This window comes from Lissotriton helveticus, chromosome 5_1 (assembly GCF_964261635.1).
Source record: "Lissotriton helveticus chromosome 5_1, aLisHel1.1, whole genome shotgun sequence".
NCBI lineage: Eukaryota > Metazoa > Chordata > Amphibia > Caudata > Salamandridae > Lissotriton > Lissotriton helveticus.
In genome coordinates, this window is record NC_136065.1 from 23,678,639 (window position 1) to 23,702,539 (window position 23,901).

Genomic DNA, 23,901 nt, shown 5'->3' on the forward strand with positions numbered 1-23,901 from the left:
GGCAGACGAAATACGTGCCTTTGGCTGCTAATAGTATAGGGGAAGTTCGGGAAGCGAACACATACGTTTCCGTGCATATACTCTTTCCTAATTGTGCTTTGGGATCCCTGCCGATACCTTGTAAACATAAGTGACCTCGGTTGGGTACTATCCAAACTGGGCGGGATTTCTTTGCTGTCTGGCTCTTACTCAGGTAAACCCCATATTTAGTTACGTTCCAACGAGTGTACGGAGTGAGTTCATCTTTGGGAATCGTAAGATAGGTGTCGAACTCTCTACTCATATTTCTTATCCCTGCTATTAGTGCCTTGTTACTGGAATCACTTTCAGTAGAACGTGTCGGGTATGGTTCTAGGGCGAATAGGAACATGGTCTGGAAAGCCCACAGAGAACCATAATAACTGAAAGGCAGGATGAAGTATGGGATACCCTTATCCGTCATGTGTGGCATGAGTCCACATATCCAACAGTTCGATGTGTTCATGATGGACTGGTGTTGGTGTAGGAGTTGAATAAATGAGTTATTTACAAATTCGAGTCTTCTGGCAGATTCGTGTTCAGGTAGAGGATGAAAGTAGTGTGGAGAGATAGTAGGAGGAGGCTGTGGCCGGGTGTCATTTGAAAAGGTAACTTGGAATACGAATAGAGTATAACCAGTCAAAAACATCGTTATGCTACACAACATTAAAATACATGTTATCAAAAACTTTCTTTTGGCCAGTACAGTGCATAATTGTCTTTCAAAGTTTGGGAGTCTGGTAGGTCTCTTTACCCTAGGAAACTCCATCCTCTAGTTGCTGCCCGCGGTGGTAGGTTGGTTCTGCCAGGGGGTGCGCTCTGTTCAGTCCGGGGTAACTCCCTTGGACCAACCAGAACTGTTGTTCCTAAACGTCCCCAGTTGCACTCCCCAGCCTTCAACCGCGACCCTAGCAGCAGAACCGGATGGCGGTTCGAAAATCAAAAAATGAGCACGTTTCCTGAGAGTGAGAGAACTGAAAAATCAAAAAAATAGTTCTTGGGGGAGGGAAATCACTTTAGTTCGTTTTTATTTAGTCTCTTCGTTTAGTCCTCAAATCGTACCGTCGTTTTCCTGGCACAGTGTGGTCTTCAAACAATGCCTCAGGTTCGGTAGTGTCCAACTGCGTAGACTGTGGCACAAATCCTTGTAAAATATGATCACTCTCCTTTTCGGTACCAGTTTCTTTTAAACGTGCATCGCTGAAAGGGATGAAACGAGGTATGGATTCTGTCTCGGAGTCGGCAATTCCTTCGTTGACCCACCTTTCATATGGAAGGGGCAGAGGGACCCGTTTACAATGGGTCCCGTGCACCCAGTTCTTTTTGCCGTCCACCCGAACCGCTGACCTCGTGGAAAGAAGTACCAGGTAAGGTCCGGTCCACCTCGGCTGTCCGTTGTTGGTGCGCTGGAAGTTCCGCACCAAGACCCACGTGCCGGTTGTGATGGAGTGACCTGGATCGTCAGAGGCTGGTGGAGAGGAACTGTGAACCTGTTGGTGTAAAACACGCAATTTAGTTGTCAATTCGCACAAATAGTCAAGCAGTACGGGGTGCTCTATTTCGCTAAGTTTCTTTGGTCTTGGCACGCCCCAGACGTTGGCTGGGCGGCCAAACACTATCTCGTGAGGGCTAAGTCCTAATCTGGAATGGGCAGTCATCCTAGTTGACAAGAGTGCTAGGGGCAAGGCGTCGGGCCATTTAAGACCTGTACTGGCTTGGATCTTGGCTAATTTGAGCTTTAAAGTGCCGTTGTAGCACTCTACCAATCCAGCTGATTGGGGGTGATTCGCAGAGTGGAATCTTTGCTGTATGCCTAAACATTCACACACTCTCTTCATCACGCGTCCTAGGAATTCACTTCCATTATCACTCCAGACGATTCTAGGCATGCCAAATCTCGGGAAGAACTCTTTGACAAGGGCTTTGGCGGTTGACAAGGCAGTATTGTCTTTAAGGGGGTACGCTTCCACCCACCTGGAGAAAGCGCAAACAACAACGAGCACATACTTCAGATTGTTGCATCTCTCCATGTGGATGAAATCGAGCTGCAAAACCTCGAACGGATACGTTGGAGGCGCAAAATGACCAGCTGGAGTTGGGGTTCCCCTACCGGGATTGTACTTCAAACACACCATACAGTTTCTGACCACATTCTCTGCATATTTCGGGATGTTGCTATTTTGCCATACTGGGGCCAATACTTTACAGATTCCTCTCGAACTGATGTGTGCAAATCCGTGAGCCATTGTTACTACTGCAAGTACATAGGCATTAGGCAATAACCATCGCTGGTGTTCTGACAATTCGACCCAACAACCATTCGTATCTAATCTACCCTTACTTTCTCTCCATTCATTCACCTCTTTCTCAGTTGCCTCGGCTTGTATAGATTTCACGCTTTCAATGGTGTCCTCACACATTCCCACATCAGTAATCCATCTAGCGGGACCTACAACATACATCCGACTCATTGTGTTCCTTGCAGTCTCTTTCGCAACCTCGTCTGCAAATGCATTCCCGCGGCCAACATCATCCTGAATCTTTTTGTGTGCACTGCATTTTATAATGGCAACTTGTAGTGGCAAGGTCAGTGACTGGAGGAGCTCATTAACTAGCTGACCATGTTGTATCTTTGCACCATGTGATGTAAGAAACCCACGTTCACGCCACAATCTCCCAAAACTGTGAGCCACACCAAAGGCGTATTGGCTGTCAGTGTACACATTCACTCGCTTTCCTTTCGCTAACACACATGCTCTGGTAAGCGCAATTAGCTCTGCAGCTAGTGCAGAATTATGGGAAATGCGCGCAGTCTCTATAATGGTGTGTAATGTCGTTACGGCATATGCTGCAGTCGTATCACCATTCGGCAGCTTGAAACATGAACCATCAACCCATAAAGTATCATTGCATTCAGGAAGGGGAGTGTCCTGTAAGTCTACTCTCCCTTTTGTCTCTTCTTCTGTTCTAAAGCAGCAGTCATGTTTGTCAATCTCGTCTGTTCCTGTCGGAATGGGTAATAACGTTGCGGGATTCAGTGTATCGCACCTCTTTATGTGGATGTGATTTGCTAGCAGCGTAAGTTCGTAACTGGATAGTCGAGCGCTAGTAAGGTGTTGTGTCTTCGTCCTGTTTAGTAAAATGTCTACTGCATGCGGAACCATAACGATCAGAGTATTATTCATGACTAATCCAGCGGACTGTCGGATGCAGACAGCTGCTGCGGCGGTAGCCCTCAGACAACTTGGTAGGGCTTTAGCCACAGGGTCTAGAGTTGCCGAAAAATACGCGCATGGGCGCTGTCTGTCCCCAAAATGTTTTGTTAAAACTGATAATGCACAACCTTCCTTCTCGTGGACATATAATATAAAAGGCTTACTGTAGTTGGGGTTTCCCAACACAGGAGCCGAACATAATGCATCACGCAACTTGTGGAAACTCGTCTGGCAATCTTCAGACCAAGGCATAGGATTTGGCGTGTCTTTACAGAGTAGTGCCAGCAAGGGTTTAGCTAGTAGTGAGAAATTCGGTATCCATTGTCTACAGTACGATGTAATGCCCAAGAAGGCTCAAACCTCTCTCTGTGTCCTTGGGGCACTTAGTTCTGCGATTGCCTGTATTCTTTCTGGTGTCAGTCTCCTTCCCTCCTTCGACAAGATGTGACCTAAGTAGGTTACCTCTTGTCTGCAAAATTGTAGTTTGGAGAGAGAGACTTTGTGCCTCATGTCACATAAGTGATGCAATAATGATAACGTAGCTTTCTTGCAAATCTCTTCAGTGTCTGCAGCGATCAGTAGATCGTCTACATACTGAATCAGAGTTGAACCATTCGGTAGAACAATCGTGTCTAGTTGTGTTTTCAGGGCCTGACTGAATATTGATGGGCTTTCGCAGTAGCCTTGAGGAGCGCACTTGAAGCGGAAACTTCGTCCTCCTAAATTAAATCCGAAAATATCTCTACTCTCCTCAGCAATCGGGATACTGAAGAAAGCGTTCTTCAGGTCAATCACCGAGAACCAATTTGCTGAAGCTGGAACCATCGTCAACAAAGCAGTAATGTCGGGGACAACTGGAAACTGTGGGATAACTATCTTGTTCACTTCTCTGAGGTCGATCACGAACCTATACACAGGGGGTTGTGAAGGATCAGTACGTTTTAAGACGGGCAAAACTGGACTGTTACAAACATTTCCTGTTGTTTCTTCGATGACGTCTTTATCAATCAGGTCATAAACAATCGTCAATAACGCCTTTTCACATTCGCTAGATATTTTGTATTGGGGAATACGTGGTAACCTAATGTTGGCTCTCAATGTTATGACATATGGTGCTATCTCCAAACGACCTACATCATTAGAACCATTAGCCCACAGTACATCAGGAAGATTCGACAATTCAGTTGCAATATTTTCTTTCGACACATACATTGGAGAAATGACCTTCTTACCGAAAGTAAGTTGTACTCCTAGTGGTGAACAGTACAAAGTCGCATATAACCTTTTTAGCAAATCCAATCCTAACAAATTTTCACCGCAACCTGTTGTAAGAATGAGGGGTGCCTCTAATTCGCATGGGCCAATAGAAAGAGATACAGGACTGGAGATCGGGTTTCTAACAGGGGCGCCAGAGAAACCTACTGAAACATTCATTTCGCCAGACAAAGGTGCGCCAGGAAGTTTCGAGTGCATGATAGAACTTTTTGTAGCACCAGTATCCAGCAGAAATGGCTCTGACACTCCTGAGGCTATTACCTCGACATAAGGTCCATTCTGATCTACTGGAACTGAAACAACTCCCTCTCTTTGTCCATGGCTGTCCTAGCAATCGTTACCCTCATATTCATGTTCGGTGTAATAGTCGTCAGCATAGTACTGAGCTGACCTGGTCGACGCATTATTCTGTTGGTCGAAGCTGTTCATCGAATTCTGAGGCGTAAAAGAAGTTGTATTCTGCGTGAAATTTCCACGGCCCCTACCTCTAGGGGCATGTTGAACACCTCTTCCCCTTACACCCGAAGCACCGCTCAAACGTCGCGCAAGAGCCGGACAATTACTTTTAAAGTGACCCTCTTCCTTGCAATATGCACATTGATTCGGGCCATAAGCAATACGCTGGTGGGAAAACTCGTTTCCTTGCGCGTTTCTCGAATACTGATGTTGCGGTTGATAACTGGGCTGACTAGCCGTACGAGGCGGATAAGCTTGCTGGAGAAGAACTTTAGTTTTTAAATCTTTTGTCTTTCTGTCTACTTTATCTAGCTCGTCTTTGCGCCTATTTTCATAGTACTGGGCTGTAGTTTAAATTTGAGCTGACGTAGAGACAGCCCAAGCACTCTCTGAATCTTTCAATTTATTACACAGTTCAGGGATTAAATTATGTACGAACTTGTCTACAAACAATCTTTGGCCACCCTCGGTAGCCATATCCTGACCACTATGATCGGTGAAAGTCTCCTCGAATCTTGTGAAAAAGTCAGACACATTCTCATCTTTCTTCTGCTTGCATGCAGATAGCTTGTCCCAGTTCACGCGAACTTCAGGCATTATTGTTTTCATGTACGCAATAATTCTACCGGGAAGTTCAGCTATTAACGGCTCAGGTTTAGAACCACCAATTTGTCTAGCATCTATAGCGGCAATGTTCGCCCATGAGTCACCTAGTTCTTGGGCATGGTTCGTATGGCGTATTTTGCTCCATAGAGGATGTGGGACAACGTTCCCAAACAGCATGTCTATGTCCGCTAAATTCATTATACATGAGCTTGCAGTTTGCGATAACTCCTTATAATACCCAGTCGGGTTTTTACGAGGATCAGGCAATGTCTGCTTGAGCGCCAAGACTTCGGATCGTTTCCAGGGGACATGTACCCATACACGCTGGAAATGAGGCAGAATTGGCGGTACTACATTGGCATCGCCTTCCCTCCAAACAGGAGGAACCTCTCTCATGGGGTACTGTCTCGCTCTTTTCCTATCTGATACGTCGTCTTCAAACAACGATCTAGAGACGTTTCCTTTACTCCTATAAGAGAGTAATAACTCTATCGCTTTCTCAACATCTCTGCCTGTAATCATGCCTTCGTGGAACTTAAAGCGTGTACGCCATAGTTCGTTCATTGTGTATGTGGGATCATTTGTCTCCAAATCTTCGCCCAGATATACACACATTTCTTCGAATACGTATCTCTGAGTGGGTGCATTCCATTGACGGAAAACTTCCATAACAGACTGAACATCATATCTAACAGTATCCGTAATCCATTTACGGGCTAGTTCATTTAGCACTTTTCTTTCCTCGTAATCAGGCAGTTGACTACGTAACTGTCTATCTTCTGTTTTAGGGGTCGTCTTAGGCGACCCGAAGAAAGGTGAAAGCAGACCAGTGACGGTACCTGTCACTCTTTGTCTAATAAAAGGAGAAGCTTGCGGAGGAGCAAGTGCATTGGAAAAAACAGGCTGAGGCAAAGAAGAAGTAGAGGCAATAGTAGAGGAAGTTGAAGTAGTAGCAGATGTGGTATCATAGACAATAGCTGGAGCTGTAGGCAAAGTCGTAGAAGTAGATGGAGTAGGTAGCAAAGATGGCGGCCCTTGAGAAGGCTGCGCTGGAGAAGTAGGAACCAGCTGAACAGTAGCTGGCGTGTGTGCAAAAGCTGTGTTTCGTGCGCCAGGGCGTGGTATAGAAAAACGCTTTGGCGTTGTAGTAGCGTCTAACGCATAAGGTGGAGGTGAGCTTAATAAGTGGGACATTAATGGATCTTTCTCGGATCTTCCCTCTTGACCTTGTCCCTTATTTGGTAACATCGGGTAGCATTTATCTACTGCTAGTTTCTTGCTCCTAAGTATTTGTTCGCTTTCTTGCTCTTCCTCGTTATCCCTGTATGCAACGGCAGCTTGCACCATTGACATACCTCTTTTATTCCTTTTTGCTAACTTTATTTCTTTCTGTTTGGCTTCTTTGCGCCATAAGCGAAAAGAGTCAAACATCGCCGGCCGGGCTTTTCTCTTAAATAATTCTCTAATATTTCTGAGTCGAAACTACCATATTGGGGCCATTTTAAAACACCATCCTTGCGGGTGTATTTTATCCACACTTCATTATATATGATAGGGCCTACGCCGTGCTTTACGTAGAGCTCATATGTTGGAGTTCCAATCGGAGGAACCGGACAGGAATCCTCTAATCGGGAGTCCTTACTATAACCAAGACAAAACAAGTTTCCAAGTCTGCTAAAACCAGGCATCTTTGCTCACTAGTCTAGCTTCAAACTTCAAAGGATTATCAATTACGATATTTCTCGTGAAAACACAAGTCCTTCGGCTTTGGGGCTTGCAAGTACCAAATCAAGGCGTATCTCGAGGATACCAAAAAACTAAGGACTGGGAGACGCTCCACTTATACTTAACTGAAGTATTTGAAGATCGGTGACGTCGCTAGAAGACTCGTCTATCGTTTCGCTCTACCAAGGATCACTGGGTCCAAAACAAGGCGATAGTCAGGGCAGCAGTCCTTCGTAGCCGTCGGGACGCGGGGAACCTCACAGCAAAGACCTTCGGAACCACGTCGACATACAGGGGTCGCTGAAGTGGCTGGCCGTCCTCCGGAATTTTCACACGAAGCTCCTCACGAACATCTGGCTTGGACCGTCGCCGCTTGATACCGCCCCGAGTTGGGCGCCAACTGAGGTAACGGGTTTTTAGGAACCCGTTTGGTGCCAGGGGATAACACCCGAAGACCTCTGAGTTCTCCCTGTTCCGGACCACAGAAACACGGAGTCTTCTAGTCGAGTCAGAGATCGAGTTTTTTTGATAGCTACCAAGTAACAGGTGTCCTAGAAGCACGACAAACACGGGTCATGTGTTCTCAGGAGACTGTTCGTTTTTACAGAACCAGCCTTCTCCTTATATACAGAAATAATAGCTGCGAGCGAGAATTCTTGAGTTTATGATATGGCTATACACATATTTCTACAATAATACAAAAGAGCGAAGTCATGTAGGCAAGCCCGTATTTTAGATGTCCAGTGCGTGATAGATTACTCAGCCAAGCCCGGAACTCCCTTCAGATATCGATGAAACCCCAATAAAGGAAGGCACCTCCTAGTCATAAAACTGGCCATAAACAGGGAACAGGACAGGTGTGTGTTTGTAGAAAGCATGGTTTGTATGTAGTGAATGGTTTGAGGAATGTTATGTATCGATGCTATCGCATTTGGCCACTGGGCGAGGGGCTGCCCAGACAGGTTTGGCTAAAAGCAATGGAGTCAGTTGGGACAGGTCAGGGGGGAGTCAGGGAAGGAGGACGTGTCCTTTTAGATCAAGCTCGACCTTTAATTGACTTATCATGAGGGCAAGACGTAAGATGAATGTCGTTCACAAAATGGAGTCTAAGGGGTCGGGACGGAAACTACGATTTGGGGGTGCTGGCGACCCTCGATTATGACGCAAATGTATGGGAATGATGCCCTAATCATTATCGGTTCGCTGACACCATATTCGTCATGGTACGTTGATATTTTGTGACACAGGTATTGGACCTCGTTATCGGGATGACAACAGGGTCCAGATTTTCAGAACCACAGCACCCCGCTGTGTCTTGCAGCGAACTCTGCGAAAGTCCGGATGGTAGACAACTCCTAATTTGTGCTCTTTCATCAGGGAATCTTTGCTCCTTGTCCCATGCCAAGAAATGACACATAGTAGCTCAGAACGCAAGATGAAAAGTGAACGGCTTCCAGAAAAAGTGGAGAAAGAGCAATTATCTTAAAAATTAGGCAGAATGGTAGTAGACATCTGTACTATGGAAAAACCTCAATTTGAAGCAAAAATAGCCCTACAAAGGCAGCAGTGTTGAAGTGATTTTCTCTTCAGGAGATGGAAAAAAACAAATATCTCTCTGACTCTGTATTGTATGATGTGAAGGCTGGCAGCTTCTGGAATTCTTATATTTACATGTCAGTTGCGGCAGAGTGCACAAAACCGATTAGAGGCTAAATTTCTTCTTGAGAAGTTGGCCAACTTTTGTTTTTGATTTCATGTATTTTTCATAAAGAAATTGTTGTTAAAAATATTCTGGGCATGCATTGCAAAGAGCTAGAATTACAGGCAACTTTCTTTTTTTTCTCCTGCTTCCACCATACCTTTTCTCATGTCAGGGACTTTGGCTTCGAGTTATTGCCCCAAACGTGAGTTTACCTGGTAGGTGCCCGGAGCTGAATGCTTTTATTGTTTCCTGGTTGGCTTTAGGATAAGATCACCACAAGAGTAAAACTCAGCACTGGTCAAATGCAGGCTAAACGTTTCCACTGCTTCCTTTGGTATTGGATGGGCCCTGTATCAGAGGGTTCGAGGCATGTGGGCTGCTGAATTCATATCTATAGCATAGATCGCCGCCTAGTGTTGGGTCCGGATGATTGCACATTGTTGTCCTGGAAGAGTCTTCGAAGTATCACGAGATAGGTGGATCCTCCCCTGGACTACAGTGCGCATGGGCATTGACTACATCCTCAAATTGTTTTTTTCCGCCATTGGGTTCGGATGTGATTTCGTTAACTCCGGTTCGGAATCAATCAAACCAACTTTTTTCAGGCCAAAAGGCCTTCTTCGAACCGTCGGTATTGTTTGCGTTCGGTGCCCAACTTGCTCCAACTCTTCGAGTCGGATATCCGGGGAGTCGTGTGACTCTTTGGGGATCGAGGCCCAGTCGACGCAGCAAGACTTTCAACGGCATGGAGCGGAGTCCGTTCAAGCGCTGTCCCGTGTGTGGATCCAAGTACCCACACATCGACGTCCACCCGGTCTGCAACAAATGCCTGTCGCCGGACCACGACGAGGCCAACTGTATGGCCTGTTCCAGGTTTTGTTCGAAGAAAACCATCAAGCTTCGGCGCGCGGCGCGCCTCGAGGCCCGGCGATCGGCTCCAGCACCAGTGGACATCTTCGTCTACGAAGACGCGGACGAGCAGCAAGTTCAATTTCAAGTTTCACCTCCATCGGTGGTCGTCGAGTCCGACTACGAAGCGGACGCGGAAGGCCAAGACGTGGAGGAAGTCGTCGACGAGGTAGGGGACGACGACGAGGCCTTCGGGGCCATGGAAGATAGCTCGGAGGAAGAGCTATACCCCGTTCGTACTTTTACTAAGGCTCAGGTCGAGGGATCGCCACATGGCCTTACCCAAGACCTTACACCGCGATCCACGGCCCGGCCTTCCGGCGCGGCTACGGACACTTCAGCGGAGCCGCCATTGTCTAAACCGAAACTGAAACCAACGGTCTCGACGAAGACAAAGATGGCCGACACGCCATCGAAACCGAAAACGTCTGCTCCCCATCAACGCCGTCGTCTTCGGAGGCCTCGAAGCCAAAGAAAGATGTCGGACCATCAACGGCGCCAAAAGTGGTCAAGGAGCCCAGCTCACGAAAGGCCGTAGAATCGGTGTCGAGCAAGGCAGTCGACCCAAAGCCCAAGAAGGCAATCGAGGCCGCTCAGGACAAGGCCGTCGAGCCGAAAGCCAAGAGGCCTGTCGACACTAAGTCTACCAAGGGCGGGGAGCCGAAGTCTGCGACCCCAACGCCAAAGGTCAAGGCTGCCGCTCCGAAGCCGTCTACGTCAACGTCGGAGGCCGTGGTCAAAGATCTCAGCGCACCAGTGATGGATGCTCCTGCGCCTCGATCGGAGAAACAGAAGGCGTCAACGCTCGGGTCTTCCCCTGCAAGCGGACGAGGCCATCGGTCGGGTTGACGAAACCATCCGCTTCCTTTACGAAGCAGGTCTCGGACTCCCTTAAGGGCAAAGCTTCTGCGTCGGAACCGAAGACACCTTCCGCACCGAAGCAAGCTGTCCAAACGCCACAGGCTTCAACGCCGATCCTCTTCACGCTACCACCTAAGGTGGCGCCGAAGGTCTTTGCTCCACGGTCGGTGCCCACGGACTCGGTGGTGTCGAAGACGACTCCCTCGGCTGGGGGCTTAAAGCATCGACCACAGTCTTTGTCGGAGCACTCGGAGCAGTTTATCGATGCCGGCACCGGGAAGCTGTCGCTTTACAAGAGGAAGATTACGGCATCACAGCCCTTGGAGTCATTTCGGATTCCTCTAAAGCGCAAAAAGCCTGCAGAGGACACACCTGTCTTAGTTGAGCCAATAGTTCCACAGACTATGAGAAGTGCAACACCCTCACCCACCTATTCTGATGGAGGGGATGGGGAGGAGCAGGATGAAGAGTACAATTTTCCTACCACCACGGAGCCTGATGAGCAACAGGACTCGTGGGTAGAGCCAGGTGATCACGGGGATCAGCAGGCAGCCCTTGACCCTCAGGTGTTCAACATCAAGACGTCTCCCACTGAGGATTCCACAGCATTTCATGCTTTAATTGAGAGGGCAGCTAAGAACCATGATGTTGATATGCATGCTGACCCTGTGGAGGCTGGTTTCCTTTTTGACACTTTCTCCACTGCTGAAAAAACTGTGAAAACTCTTCCCATGCTAAAGGGGGTCCTCAGGCATGCTGCGGACATTTTCAAGGAGCCCACAAGGTCCAGGGTCGTTAACCCTCGGATTGAGAAGAAATACAGACCTGCACCTGGCGATCCAACATACATAAGGGGCCAGTTGCCGTTGGACTCTTTGGTGGTCTCTAATGCCCGAAAACGGGCGAACTCGCAAACCACGGGTGAAGCTCCTCCCCCAGACAAAGAGTCAAAAGTGCTGGAGGCATCAGGGAACAGAGTAGCAGCTCAGGCAGCCAACATCTGCCGTATCTCAAACACGCAGGCACTATTGGCCAGATACGACAGGGCGCACTATGACACCCTAGAGACCCTGTTGCAACACCTGCCACATCAGTTCAAGGAGGGAGCTGAGCTGCTTGTCCAAGAGGGGAAGCTCATTTCCAACGCTGCTATAAAGTGTGCACTAGACATTGCTGATACAGCAGCAAGAGCAATCAACACTAGCGTGATGTTGAGGCGTCAGGCTTGGCTCCAAATTTCCAGGTTCAAGCCTGAGATACAGACTACCATCCTCAACCAGCCGGTGAACCCAGACAGGTTATTTGGTCCAGAGGTAGATACCACCCTGGAAAAGATTAAAAAAGATACTGAGACTGCCAGGTCCATGGGGGCTCTCCAGTCCCAGCAGTTTCGAGGGAGCACTTTTCGTCGTTCAGGCAATAGAGGTGTTACCAGAGGCCAAATGTCACAGCAGACGCAGTTCAACAAAGGTGGGGCGCAATCATCGTACCCCAAGCAGAGTAGAGGAGGATACCGGGGAAACAGCTCCAAAGGCAGAGGCAACAACAGTTCCCGTTCCTCTGCCACCAACAAACAGTGACTCCCTGTCACTGCCCCCCGACCATCCAACACCTGTCGGGGGGAGACTCCAGCGGTTCCTGTCAGTGTGGAGGTCCATCACCACAGACAGGTGGGTCAGGCAACTTATCCAGTTTGGCTATTGTTTAGAGCTAACAGCCAGTCCACCCAATATGCCCCCAAAACACCGTCCTATGTCACAAGAGCATTTGCACTTATTGCAGCAGGAGGTTCTTGCCATGCTGCAAAAAGGCGCGATAGAGCTCGTGCCAGTGGAAGAAGAAGGCACAGGAGTATATTCCCAGTACTTCTTAATCCCGAAAAAGGACGGGTCACTCAGACCGATTCTGGACCTACGGCCCCTGAACCAGTACATTCTTTCAGAACACTTCCACATGCTAACACTGCAACAGGTTCTTCCATTGCTAAACCAGGGAGACTTCCTCGCAACCTTAGACCTCAAGGATGCTTACTTTCACATCCCACTCCACCCCTCCCACAGGAAATACCTCAGGTTCACCATCCAAAACAGGCATTACCAATTCAAGGTCCTTCCTTTCGGGGTGACCACAGCCCCCAGAGTGTTCACCAAATGTCTGGCGACAGTGGCGGCGCACCTCAGGAGACAGAACGTCCATGTCTACCCTTACCTGGACGACTGGCTTGTTCAAGCAAAGTCAGCCCAGCAGTGCGCGACCGACATGTCCCACACCATTCACCGTCTTCACAGTCTGGGGTTTTCACTAAACTATCCAAAGTCGCACCTCCAGCCAGCCCACGTGCGGCAGTATTTGGGCGCGACGATAAGACACTTTGGCGGCTACAGCTCAGCCAAACCCAGTGAGGATAGGCAACATCCAGTCGCTAATCCTAAAGTTCAGACCGCAACACTCCCTTCCTGCACGAGTGTTCATGCAGTTGATAGGCATGATGGCCTCCTGCATCTTCATAGTCCCGCACGCGAGACTGCATATGCGTCCGCTTCAAGAGTGCTTGGCACGTCAGTGGAATCAGGCTCACGGGCAATTGAAAGACCTAGTGTTGGTGACCGGTCGGGCATACAGCTCTCTGCATTGGTGGAATCCACACAACCTTTGCAAGGGCCGACCGTTTCAAGAGCCTGTGCCACAGATTATCCTGACGACGGACGTATCTCTCCAAGGGTGGGGAGCTCATGTGCTCCACTACACGGTGCAGGGACTATGGACGACGCAGCAAAAGAAGATGCACATCAACTACCTAGAACTGATGGCAATCTTCATGGCACTCAAGTCATTCAAAGTACATCTGTGCAACAAAGTCGTGTTGATCCGGACGGACAACATGACGGCCATGTACTACATCCAGAAGCAGGGAGGTACACACTCTCCACAGTTGTCTTATCTGGCTCAGAGCATGTGGAAGTGGGCCATTCAGAGGAACATCTTCCTCATGGCGGAACACCTCCCGGGCAAGGACAATCTGGTGGCGGATCTGCTCAGCAGGTACAGCCATCAGATGCACGAGTGGGAGTTACATCCATCGGTACTCCGCCCGTACTTCCAACAGTGGGGTCTTCCAGAGATAGACCTGTTTGCCACAAGGGAAAACGCAAAATGCCAAAGCTTTGCCGCCAGGTTCCCTCACCCACAGTCGCAGGGAAATGCGATATGGATGAACTGGTCAGGCAGATTTGCGTACGCTTTTCCACCAGCACCTCTCATCCCGCTGGGGGCAAGAAAGCTCAAGCAACACTCGATGACGCTCATCCTGGTTGCTCCAACGTGGGCACGCCAACCATGGTACACCACGTTTCTAGAGCTCTCCGTGGTGCCGCATCAAAGGCTGCGCCTCACACCCAGGCTCTTGACGCAGAACCATGGCGACATTCAGCATCCGGATCCGCAACAGCTCAATCTGGCGATCTGGCTCCTGAGGTCTTGGAGTTTGGCTACCTTAATCTGCCTCCTGAATGCATGGACATCATCCGGGAAGCCAGAAAGCCCACTACCCGAGCTTGCTATGCAGCAAAATGGAAGCGGTTTGTCATTTACTGTACTGAACACAATATCAACCCGCTAGATGCATCCATTCCTAATATCATCTGCTATTTGTTACATCTTTACAAATGCAATCTAGCATATGCTTCCATTCGGATACACTTATCCGCCATAGCGGCATATCTTCAAAACAGGCAGCATCTCTCTGTTTTCAGGGTGCCTGCCATTAAAGCCTTCCTGGAAGGGCTGAAGCGCGTCATCCCTCCCAGGACCCCGCCAGCTCCTGTGTGGAACCTCAACGTGGTCCTCACCAGGTTGATGGGCCCACCTTTTGAGCCTCTCCATTCCTGTGAAATCCAATTCTTAACATGGAAAGTAGCTTTTCTCATTGCCATTACATCTCTGACGTGTTAGTGAGCTGCAGGCACTCACTGTACAAGAGCCATTTATTCAAATTCATTCCAACAGGGTAGTGCTGCGCACTAACCCTAAGTTTCTTCCGAAGGTGGTGTCGCAGTTTCATGTTAATCAAACCATTGAACTGCCCGCATTCTTTCCAAACCCTGAAACAGTAGCCGAAAGAATGCTTCACACACTTGATGTCAAAAGGGCGTTAATGTACTACATTGACAGGACAAAAGATTTCAGAAAGACACAACAGCTCTTTGTTGCCTTCTCAGCCCAGCACAAAAGCAACCCCATTTCCAAAGCAGGAATAGCCAGGTGGATCGTTAAGTGCATTCAGATTTGCTATCACAAAGCTAAGCGCACTTTAACGGTCCCCCCCAGGGCCCACTCCACACGCAAGTTGGGGGCCTCCATGGAGTTCCTAGGCAATATTCCTTTGGAAGACATTTGTAGAGCAGCCACATGGTCTACACCCCATACGTTCACTAAACATTACTGTGTAGATGTGCATTCCAAACAGCAGGCAGCTGTAGGACAGGCTGTTCTCAGAACACTTTTTCAAACTTCTGCAACTGGCAAGGGCAGCCGCCATTAGTGGAGGGACTGCTATGTATTCTATGCTATAGATATGAATTCAGCAGCCCACATGCCTCGAACTGATTATGCTACTTACCAGTATGCATCTGTTCTTGGCATGAAGGGCTGCTGACATTCATATCGCCCGCCCTCCTCCCCGGCGCCCGTAGCGGTTGCAAACTTCTTCTTCTTACACTTACTCTTAGGCATGGTCATCGTTTACACTATTGCACTCCATCTTTGCCGCAATGGCTAAAAACAATCTGAGGATGGAGTCGATGCCCATGCGCACTGTAGTCCAGGGGAGGAGCCACCTATCTCGTGATACTTCGAAGACTCTCGCAGGACAACAATGTGCAATCATCCGGACCCAACACTAGGCGGCGATCTATGCTATAGATCTGAATGTCAGCAGCCCTACATGCCAAGAACAAATGCATACTGGTAAGTAGCATATTCATTTTCTCTTGGTTGCTCGGACTGTGAGAATATGTCCTTAGCCGCCGGCATGTGGTGTTGAGGACATGACCTCATCATCCTTTGTGTTAAAGGTTTCAAAGGCCTTCTTCTGATTAGACTGCAAGAACAGTGGATATCCTTGTGGTACATAGCTGCTAATGCTATATATAAAAATGAAGGTAGAAGCTTGAGTAGAGTTCTGTAGAATAGCTTTCCAATTAGGATATTTTTACTCAGTGCAGGGAATAAAATGGCAGCAAGGCACTTATCTGGTGGGCTGTAATGTGATCTCAAAGACCATGATAGTTTTCACAAAATCTTCACAGAGGCAGAGTGGTGGCCAGAGTGGGGATTGCATGGAGCTGAGAGACCGCATCCCCACTTTTCTGTTTACCAGACTGAGTTCACTTGAGGTTGCTTGCCTAGGAAACCTGTCAATGCTAATAAACCTAGAGCGTTCTTGCATCTAGTGGTGAATGTAGCAGGTCACACAGTTCAAGGGCAGCTTTGTGTTTCACTATTGTTTATTTAGTTGTTAGCCTTGACATTTCAGGATCCTCAGAAGGTCAGGAAAGGAGATGCCTACTCACAGAACCAGCCTGAATTTCTGTGATGGGCTTTCACCCTGACTGAATCAGTCACAAAGTTGAAAATCCAGCATACAAGGACCTGTTGCAAAGGCATTACGTCATTGTTCCCTTTTTCATTATGGGTTATTGGCCAAAATATTTACTGCAATTACAACAGGCCAGACACGTTTTTCGCAAATGACCTTTCTCCCTTGTTCTTTGCCAATGCTATTATATGGTGTTAAAATACTTATGTTTCAACAGAGCCAGGACACTTAAATAGAGGAATATGCAGACATGAGTATCAGCAGGCAAAGTGGTATCATGGGGAACAGAGAAAATGGAGCTGTGCTGTTTAAGGGCAAAGCTGTCTGGGCCTGGATGTGTATTGACTGAGTCAGTGATCATTTTAATTAAACAGGATATATCCAGTTAGGCTTTCAAGCAGTGACGATGAGCTGCAAGAAGGAAGGATTAATGGCTTGTTTACGAAGCTACTGGTTTGAAATGGTGTCCAGAACTGGACAGATGTTTATCTTTCTTGAGATAACGTGATGCACATTGGCTTTATTTACAATGCCAGGTAGTTATCAGAACTTGACACCTGCTGAGGACAATGGCCTTGAGGAGTTACTCAGTATGATCTTTGGCTTTGTGGTTTACTTTGGGTGCGTCCAAGTCCTCAGACCTTGTGAAAAGTCCTACAAATTCTTTCTTACTTGAGAAAGGATTCTATTGGGTCCATCCTTATATCCCACCTCTAGTCATGCTTACATACACACATTTTACCCCGGACAATGTCCTGTATTGCATTCTTCCCTAGACTCTAAGAAAGGTTTAGCTCCCTTCCCCCCTGAGTGCTGTTCAGATAAAGAGATCTCTTGCAGTTCTTTTTCAGGGCAGGGTGGGGGCAGAGAGCACAAACGACTGAGGAGCAGGAAGCAGAAACCTACGGCACAGAGTATGGAGCTGAGGAGCAGGAAGGAGAGACTGCGACTGGAGAGAGCTGTTACAAAGGTACCAATGTGTGGGGTGGGGCAGATTTAGTTACAAAAATGTGCCTAAGAAATGTGTAATCTATACTGATGCAGTTCAGTTAAGTCTTTTTTTACAATGTTTATTGAAAGGTCTCTTAGAGATAAAGATTCAAAAAGAGATCAGAATCCTACAGAATGGAACCCATGTTTTGGGGGAGGTTATGGGTATGAGAATAAATAGATGCAAAGTGTCTACTCTACAATGGAATAGGTTGATAAAGTAGAGGAAATTATTTGTACGAGCAGGCATATAAAGAAGATGAGGGGGAATTACCGGTTCTGTATGGTGAGTGAGGGTAGTTAACACTTGGATACTGCACACTGAAGAAGAGGAGGCATTGCTTGGAGCAGAGGAAGGGCAGATGATAGTACTATATGATTGCAAAGGGAAGTAATTGTTTGGTCATGATCGAGGGAAAACAGTGAAAATGTCTCCATGAGTAAATTCATCTTTGTGAGCTGGTTTATTAGCAAAGACATTGCAGTCAAATAATCAATGCAAGTATAATTGATTTGTAATGGTAAAATAAGTCATTAATTTTAGATGGCTGATAATGGAAACCAATGTTTGTGGGTGGAAGGCAGAACGAAAGCTGTCACATTTTGTGGTATGGAGACTCCTATTTTGATCAATACAGAGTAAATGTAATGGTTGAACATGGTAGATGCAGGAGGTATTAGTCGGGAGGGACTGAATAAAGTGTTTCTGTTCATAAATGTTTCTAAGGAAAGCCATTTCAAAGATAGTAAATGGGTGAATCATCGGTTTGGGATACGGGAAAAAGGAATTCATTAGTTGGACGCTGTAGATTATGGAGTCTTTTTAGAAACTTTGTGAGGGAATTCCTTGTTTCGAGATGGTTAATTTGAAAGTCATTGATGAGAGGTAGGTAATGCTGAAAGTCATTAGAAGAAGAACATTTAAAAGTCATTACAAGGAGTTGGTTAATGGGAAACTTTATTAGTTGAAGACCTTTGGAGATGGAAGCCATAGTAGGAAGTGAATGATGTGGAAAGTCACAGGTTGTAGATTAATGAATGTGAGTAGTATGTGTTGTAGCATGCGCAGCTGTAGATCATGTCCTGTTCACTTTCTTGCCATCTAGTGTTAGACACGGAACAACAAGTTGTTTTTCATCGAAAAAGGAAGTTCATTTTGAGGGGATATGTTATCTCACCTTAAAAACACAAGGAGCACACTTCTCATATTAATTTGTTGTCATTGGAGTCAGATGTATTTTGACTGATGTGTGACTATTGTGCATCAGTTCACCACTTTTACTCCAGAGAACTGGAAGAAGAGAACTTCTAGCATTGAAAATTACTGGATGATTTGTGATTGCCTAAGAACCAACTGATCTGGAAAGCCGGTGACCATTTAGTATCAGACTCGAGATTAGTTATATACGTCTTTGCGGAGAGTGAACATTTCTTCAATCCAAGCCCTTATCCACATCAGGAGGACACTCGGCCTCATACCCCATTGCAAACATATGCAGGGCACAGGAACATTTACATTGACCAAATTGCAGGTATGTCGCCTTCAAATTCACTTTTGAAGTGTTCAGGGCGAAAGCCCTGATCCCAATCCCAAAGAAATGGAAAACAGATGTGTTCAAATCTTCTGGTGGACACTGCGAGCTGCAGATTCCTTAATTTTAGAGTAGTCCCAGGACCCTGGCTGGATCTGGAGAAATGTACCAGAAATGCACGTGCGAACCAATGCCATCTAGCCCTAAGGTGACTCCATACCACCCCGGAAGTGATGGAACAGAGTTGCATACAGAGCAACACCGGCATGTTGAAGTCAGTTCCTTTCAAAAAGCTCTTCAACACCGCATCAGGGGGAGCAAGCTCTATATAAATGCAAACCTTTTTCCCTCTTCTATCCCTCTACTATCTTTCTCATAGGAAATTTCTGACTAACATATCCACCACTCAAATTACTTTCATATTTCACTGTACTAATTCACCACTAATCCTTTATGGGTTCTATAGTCGGTTGCTACTCGCCAAAAAAGCGTTTCAACACCTCATCAGAGATAGCAAGCACTATATAAATGTAAACTTTTTTCCATCTTCTGTCCCTCCACTATCCTTCTCAATCCAAATAACTGACTAACATATCCACCACTCAAATTACTTTCATATTTCACTATACTAATTCACCACTAATCCTTTATGGGTTCTGAAGTAGTAGATTACTCACCGAAAAAGTGCTTCAACGCCTGATCAGGGATAGTAAGCGCTATATAAACGCAATTGCAAATACAATTTCTACCCAAGCCCTCTGATGTGGATATGGAATACTGCTCTCAACTCTGATAGGAAGTACTGGCGCCAGTCACCAACCCTTAACCAACGCATGCCCGTTTGAGGCTTGCGTCATGCTATGAGATTAGAAGAGATCAGCCAGTTATTGGGCAGGCAGACTCTCACCCTCATCCTCAACACCAGTATTATCAGAGGCTTGAGGCTCTCTTTGGTTTGAATTATGATCCTGTTCGGGACATTACTACTTTTCCTTTGTACACTGATGATGAGGAGGGCTAGTAGTTTACTCGTCCTTCATTACACTGATTAATAATGGCTTATATTTGAACCTACAAAATGCCTTTGCGCTATAAATCTTCCCTGATACAGAAAGAGACTTGACGCCGTGGTCGCCAATGGAAGAAAGTGCCCCTTTCCCAGTTGTGTTATGAAGGGCAGCAGAAGTCTCAGACTTGCAAATGTCTATTATTGACATGTAAATACAAAACAGAATGGTATATTGTCTGAATAGATTGTCAACAAATGCTTTTACACAGTGAGAACCTTAATTAATCAGTGGTATGTCAGTGGTATGTTAGCCTACTCCAGTATTGGAGCTTTCAAAGTCATCCCCATTGAAGGGAAGATCCAGAATTTTATTTTGGACCTCTGGTTTAAAAGCAGTTGCTGTCAACCATCCCTGACGGCATTGAACAGCCGCTCCTCCAAGCGACCTGAAGGCCGTGGTGGCGATATCCATTGCACAGTCAATGACTTCAGCCGAAGCCCTTTCTCCCTCTTGAAGGATCTTTTTAACTTCCTGCCTATTATCTTCCGGGATGAGGTCTATGTAAGGTGCCAGGTCACACCACATCTGCCTGTCGTATCTGCCCAGAAATCTTTTTCCTGCGTTGTCTAAACGCATACCCTCTCTGTTAGGAGGCACTGATATAGGGGTCGAGGGATTCTTAGATTTCTGCTGTGCCGCTTGAGAGCTAACCGAATCCGGCTTGAAAAACTGAGGGGCAAAAGAACCTTTTGCCCCTCAAATTTGTTCAGGAGTGTTCTAGAGGGTGAGATGTTTTGATTGGTTCAGAGACAAGTTTGGTCTCTTTTACATAACGAAAGTTATGGGTTGCAAAAGGTAAATGGGCCTAGGCCTCTTTTCAGTTTGCTATCCAACTAGGCATTGCTTTTTTATATACCGGAGACTCCTGTCTCGACGACGACGACGGTGAATGATTCAGGCATGTGAATCTATGAAAGCTTCCAATACTGGAGCACTACAGTTACAGGTAAGTAACTTGTTTTCCTATTTATCACAAAACATAGTTCATTATTCTTTTATGTCACGAGGTAAGGAGCCTCCTCCTTTCGGTAATAGTGCACATGGGCATCGACTCCATTGTTAGATTATTTCCTTTCCGGTATCTAGTTCAGACGTGTATTGCTGCGCTCGGATTCAAAACCGTCAATCGGGATCTCTTTGGTGCACTCTACCCTTGTCGATATTGTTTCGATTGTGTCTTCTATCATTCGTGTGTTGAAATTCAGAAAACGGTAATTATCGAATCGGGAAACTATTAATTGCGGCATTTGGGCCTCACCCGTTTCTTTTACCTAACTTCCACTCAAAAATCCATCATCGAGTCTTCTGCTGATGGAACGGACTCCTTTTCAGTTCTCTCCTCAATGCCATTCCAAATACCCACGCACCGATCTTCATAAGGTTTGTAACCTCTGCCTCTCTCTGGAACATAAGGAAAAAGATTGCGGCACTTGTCAGTCGTTCCCATCCGAAAAAGACTGCGGGATCATCTGGCTCGACGAAGAGAAATGCGGCTGCAGGGTATCGAGGACACCCCTTATATATTTGGAGAAGATCTAGATCAAGAAGAAATTGAAGCGTCGGCAGCGGAGGAGGAAGAGGCCTTCTTCATCCAGGACTCTGAACCGGAGTTGTGGATTGAACTAGAATTCCAGAGCATTCCAGCTGGACTGGGTGCCATGAGTACCACAGCCCCTTTGCCCACAAAACCCGCTTCCACCAAACAAAAGGCTTCTGGGCCATCACTGCCATCAGGCTATTGTAGGCACTGAGACTCTGATTCCAACACCCTGCCCTGCTTCTCTACACTGAAACAGCAAGTCAAGCCTTCCGGCTCGGGCCGAGATTACACCCCTCCGGTTCCAAAAACTTTGGTTCCGAAAGATAAAAAGGACAAATCCAGCACAGTACCAAAATGTTTGACTTTGAAGCAGAAAGATACTCCTCTAAAGCCTTCGATGCCAATTCTGGAAACCATGACGCAAAAGCTGGATCCAAAACAGAAGAAAATCCACATAAACCCTGACACTGGACATATTACAGCGAAGCCACTGATACAGTCCTCCAAAAGGAAAAGAGATGCGGGATATAAAATCCCTTTTAAAAAGAAAAACATGGCTACTAGCCCTATTCACCACATTTCTCAAACCCTCCACCTTCTTCACCAGTACCTATTATACCAGCTTCAGATCTTCTACACATCGCACCACCGGGCCCTCCGGGTACGGATCCTGATATAGGGGATGGGGATGACACTCATAAACAGCCACCACCAGATCCATGGGATGATCATAATATAGATCCACCTGCAGACACAGATCCAGATCTATACTCTGCTAAACCTTCCCCTTACCATGGAGTGACTTTACACAAAGAATCTTTAGAAGAAGATTTCCTCTTTGAAACTTTAGGAAACACACATAAACCATCAGTCATTGCTTATGTTGAAAAGTATGATGAGGCATGCTGAAGACATTTTTTATTTGTATTGGGTTAAGGTCTCTAGCTCTACGTAGGAATGCCTTCCTTTAGTTGAAAATCATGCACGCAGATGGATGTCAGGGGGTGGAGCCTTCGCACCATGCGGCAGGCCCACTTGGTGGACATGGTCCAAATGTATCTCTCGCACCTCCTCATCACCAAGGATCTGCTGGAACAAAACGCTGACATATTCACGGAGGTCGTCGCCTTCACCCTTCCACAGGATTGCTCGGATCCGGATATTGTTACGTCTGGAGCTGTTCTCCAAGTCCTCCGTGTGAGCTTGCAGGTCTATTTTTTGGTCTCGGAGGCGTTTCATCTCCTGCTACAGTTGATGCAGATCGTCTTCTCTGCTTAAGTCATGTACCTCTAATGTCGCCACCCTTTCCCTAATTCCATCCATTTCCTGCCAGACCTCACGGAGATCTTCAGAAAGCTCCGAGCGGAGGTCTTGAATGTCTTCTGTAATGGCGGAGAAAAGCTCAACTATCTTGCGGGCGCGTCCTCCCCGTCCATCAGAGCCGTTCCTGCTGCCGATTGTGCTGCGGAGTGCCCAGTTGTCTTCTGCAAAAGTTATTTTATGGATTTGTCCCTTCTCCCCGTAGTGGGTAAGAGTAGCGGGCCAGAACACCCACTACTACCGGCCCTTCTCCAGCAGGACCGGGAATCTGCAGAAATCTACCTTTGGTGCACCGGTAGAGTCACCTATTGTTCTCTTCCAGGGGATCCTCATCAATAGTCATAAGCACTGAATATTCCCGCCCATGTGCGGGACCCCGAAAACAATATAAAAATATATATGGAAAAACATATATATCTCGCTCCACATTTATGTATGTACATATATTATTTTTTCTCATACCAATGCAGCCCCAAAACTGAGGCTAAACAATGTAATCACTCATACATGCACTGAAATTAGCAAGGAATTAAAAAACACATTAGGTCCAATAGCCCTTGAACTTTGTGTTTTAATGAGTAAAAACACTCAGAAATCCTGAAAATTGCCAATAAATAGACATTGTTAGCCACAGGCTGCATTGAAAAGCAATAACATAGAAAATGAAAGCATTTTCAACAAAAACTGGCACTGTGCCTTTAAGGCAGCCATCACCCCAGGCTTCCCATAATGCCTCAGGGGTGACAGTTAGGTCAGTTGTTCTTTCCGGCTCCTTCTGTCAGGACCCTGGTTTAACAGCTCCCACCTTTTGTGACTTTCTGTCAAATTCTTGGTGATTTTCTTCAATTTTTGATTTCACTCGACGGTTTTTGACCTTAGACAGATACTGATGCCTTTTTTGAGCTTCAAAAAAGGTTAATTTTTGTCAAAATGCCTTTGTTTTTTGACCCCTGCCCTTCCTGTGGGAAGAAGAAGGCTAGGACTGATACACATCCTGTGTGTATCCTCTGTCTCCCTGAGACACATTCTGCAGAAAAATGTGAACACTGCAAAACTTTGTCAAGGAGAACCCTCAAAGACAGAGAA

At 46.6% G+C, this 23,901-nt stretch overlaps 1 protein-coding gene across 5 annotated transcripts in view; it reads left to right on the forward strand.

Moving 5' to 3' along the window:
- PHF1 (PHD finger protein 1) overlaps window positions 1-23,901 on the forward strand; it is an 836,267-nt gene that overhangs the window by 583,368 nt on the left and 228,998 nt on the right. For 4 of the 5 annotated variants that reach the window (XR_013594654.1, XM_078641645.1, XM_078641647.1 and 1 more), the window contains one exon: window positions 17,204-17,333. Coding sequence is in view for 3 of the 5 variants with exons in the window: in XM_078641645.1 (XP_078497771.1) it covers window positions 17,204-17,333 (130 nt within the window). In the remaining 2 variants the exon portion in view is untranslated. The remainder of the gene's footprint in view (window positions 1-17,203; window positions 17,334-23,901) is intronic. The other variant, XR_013594655.1, reaches the window with a different exon arrangement.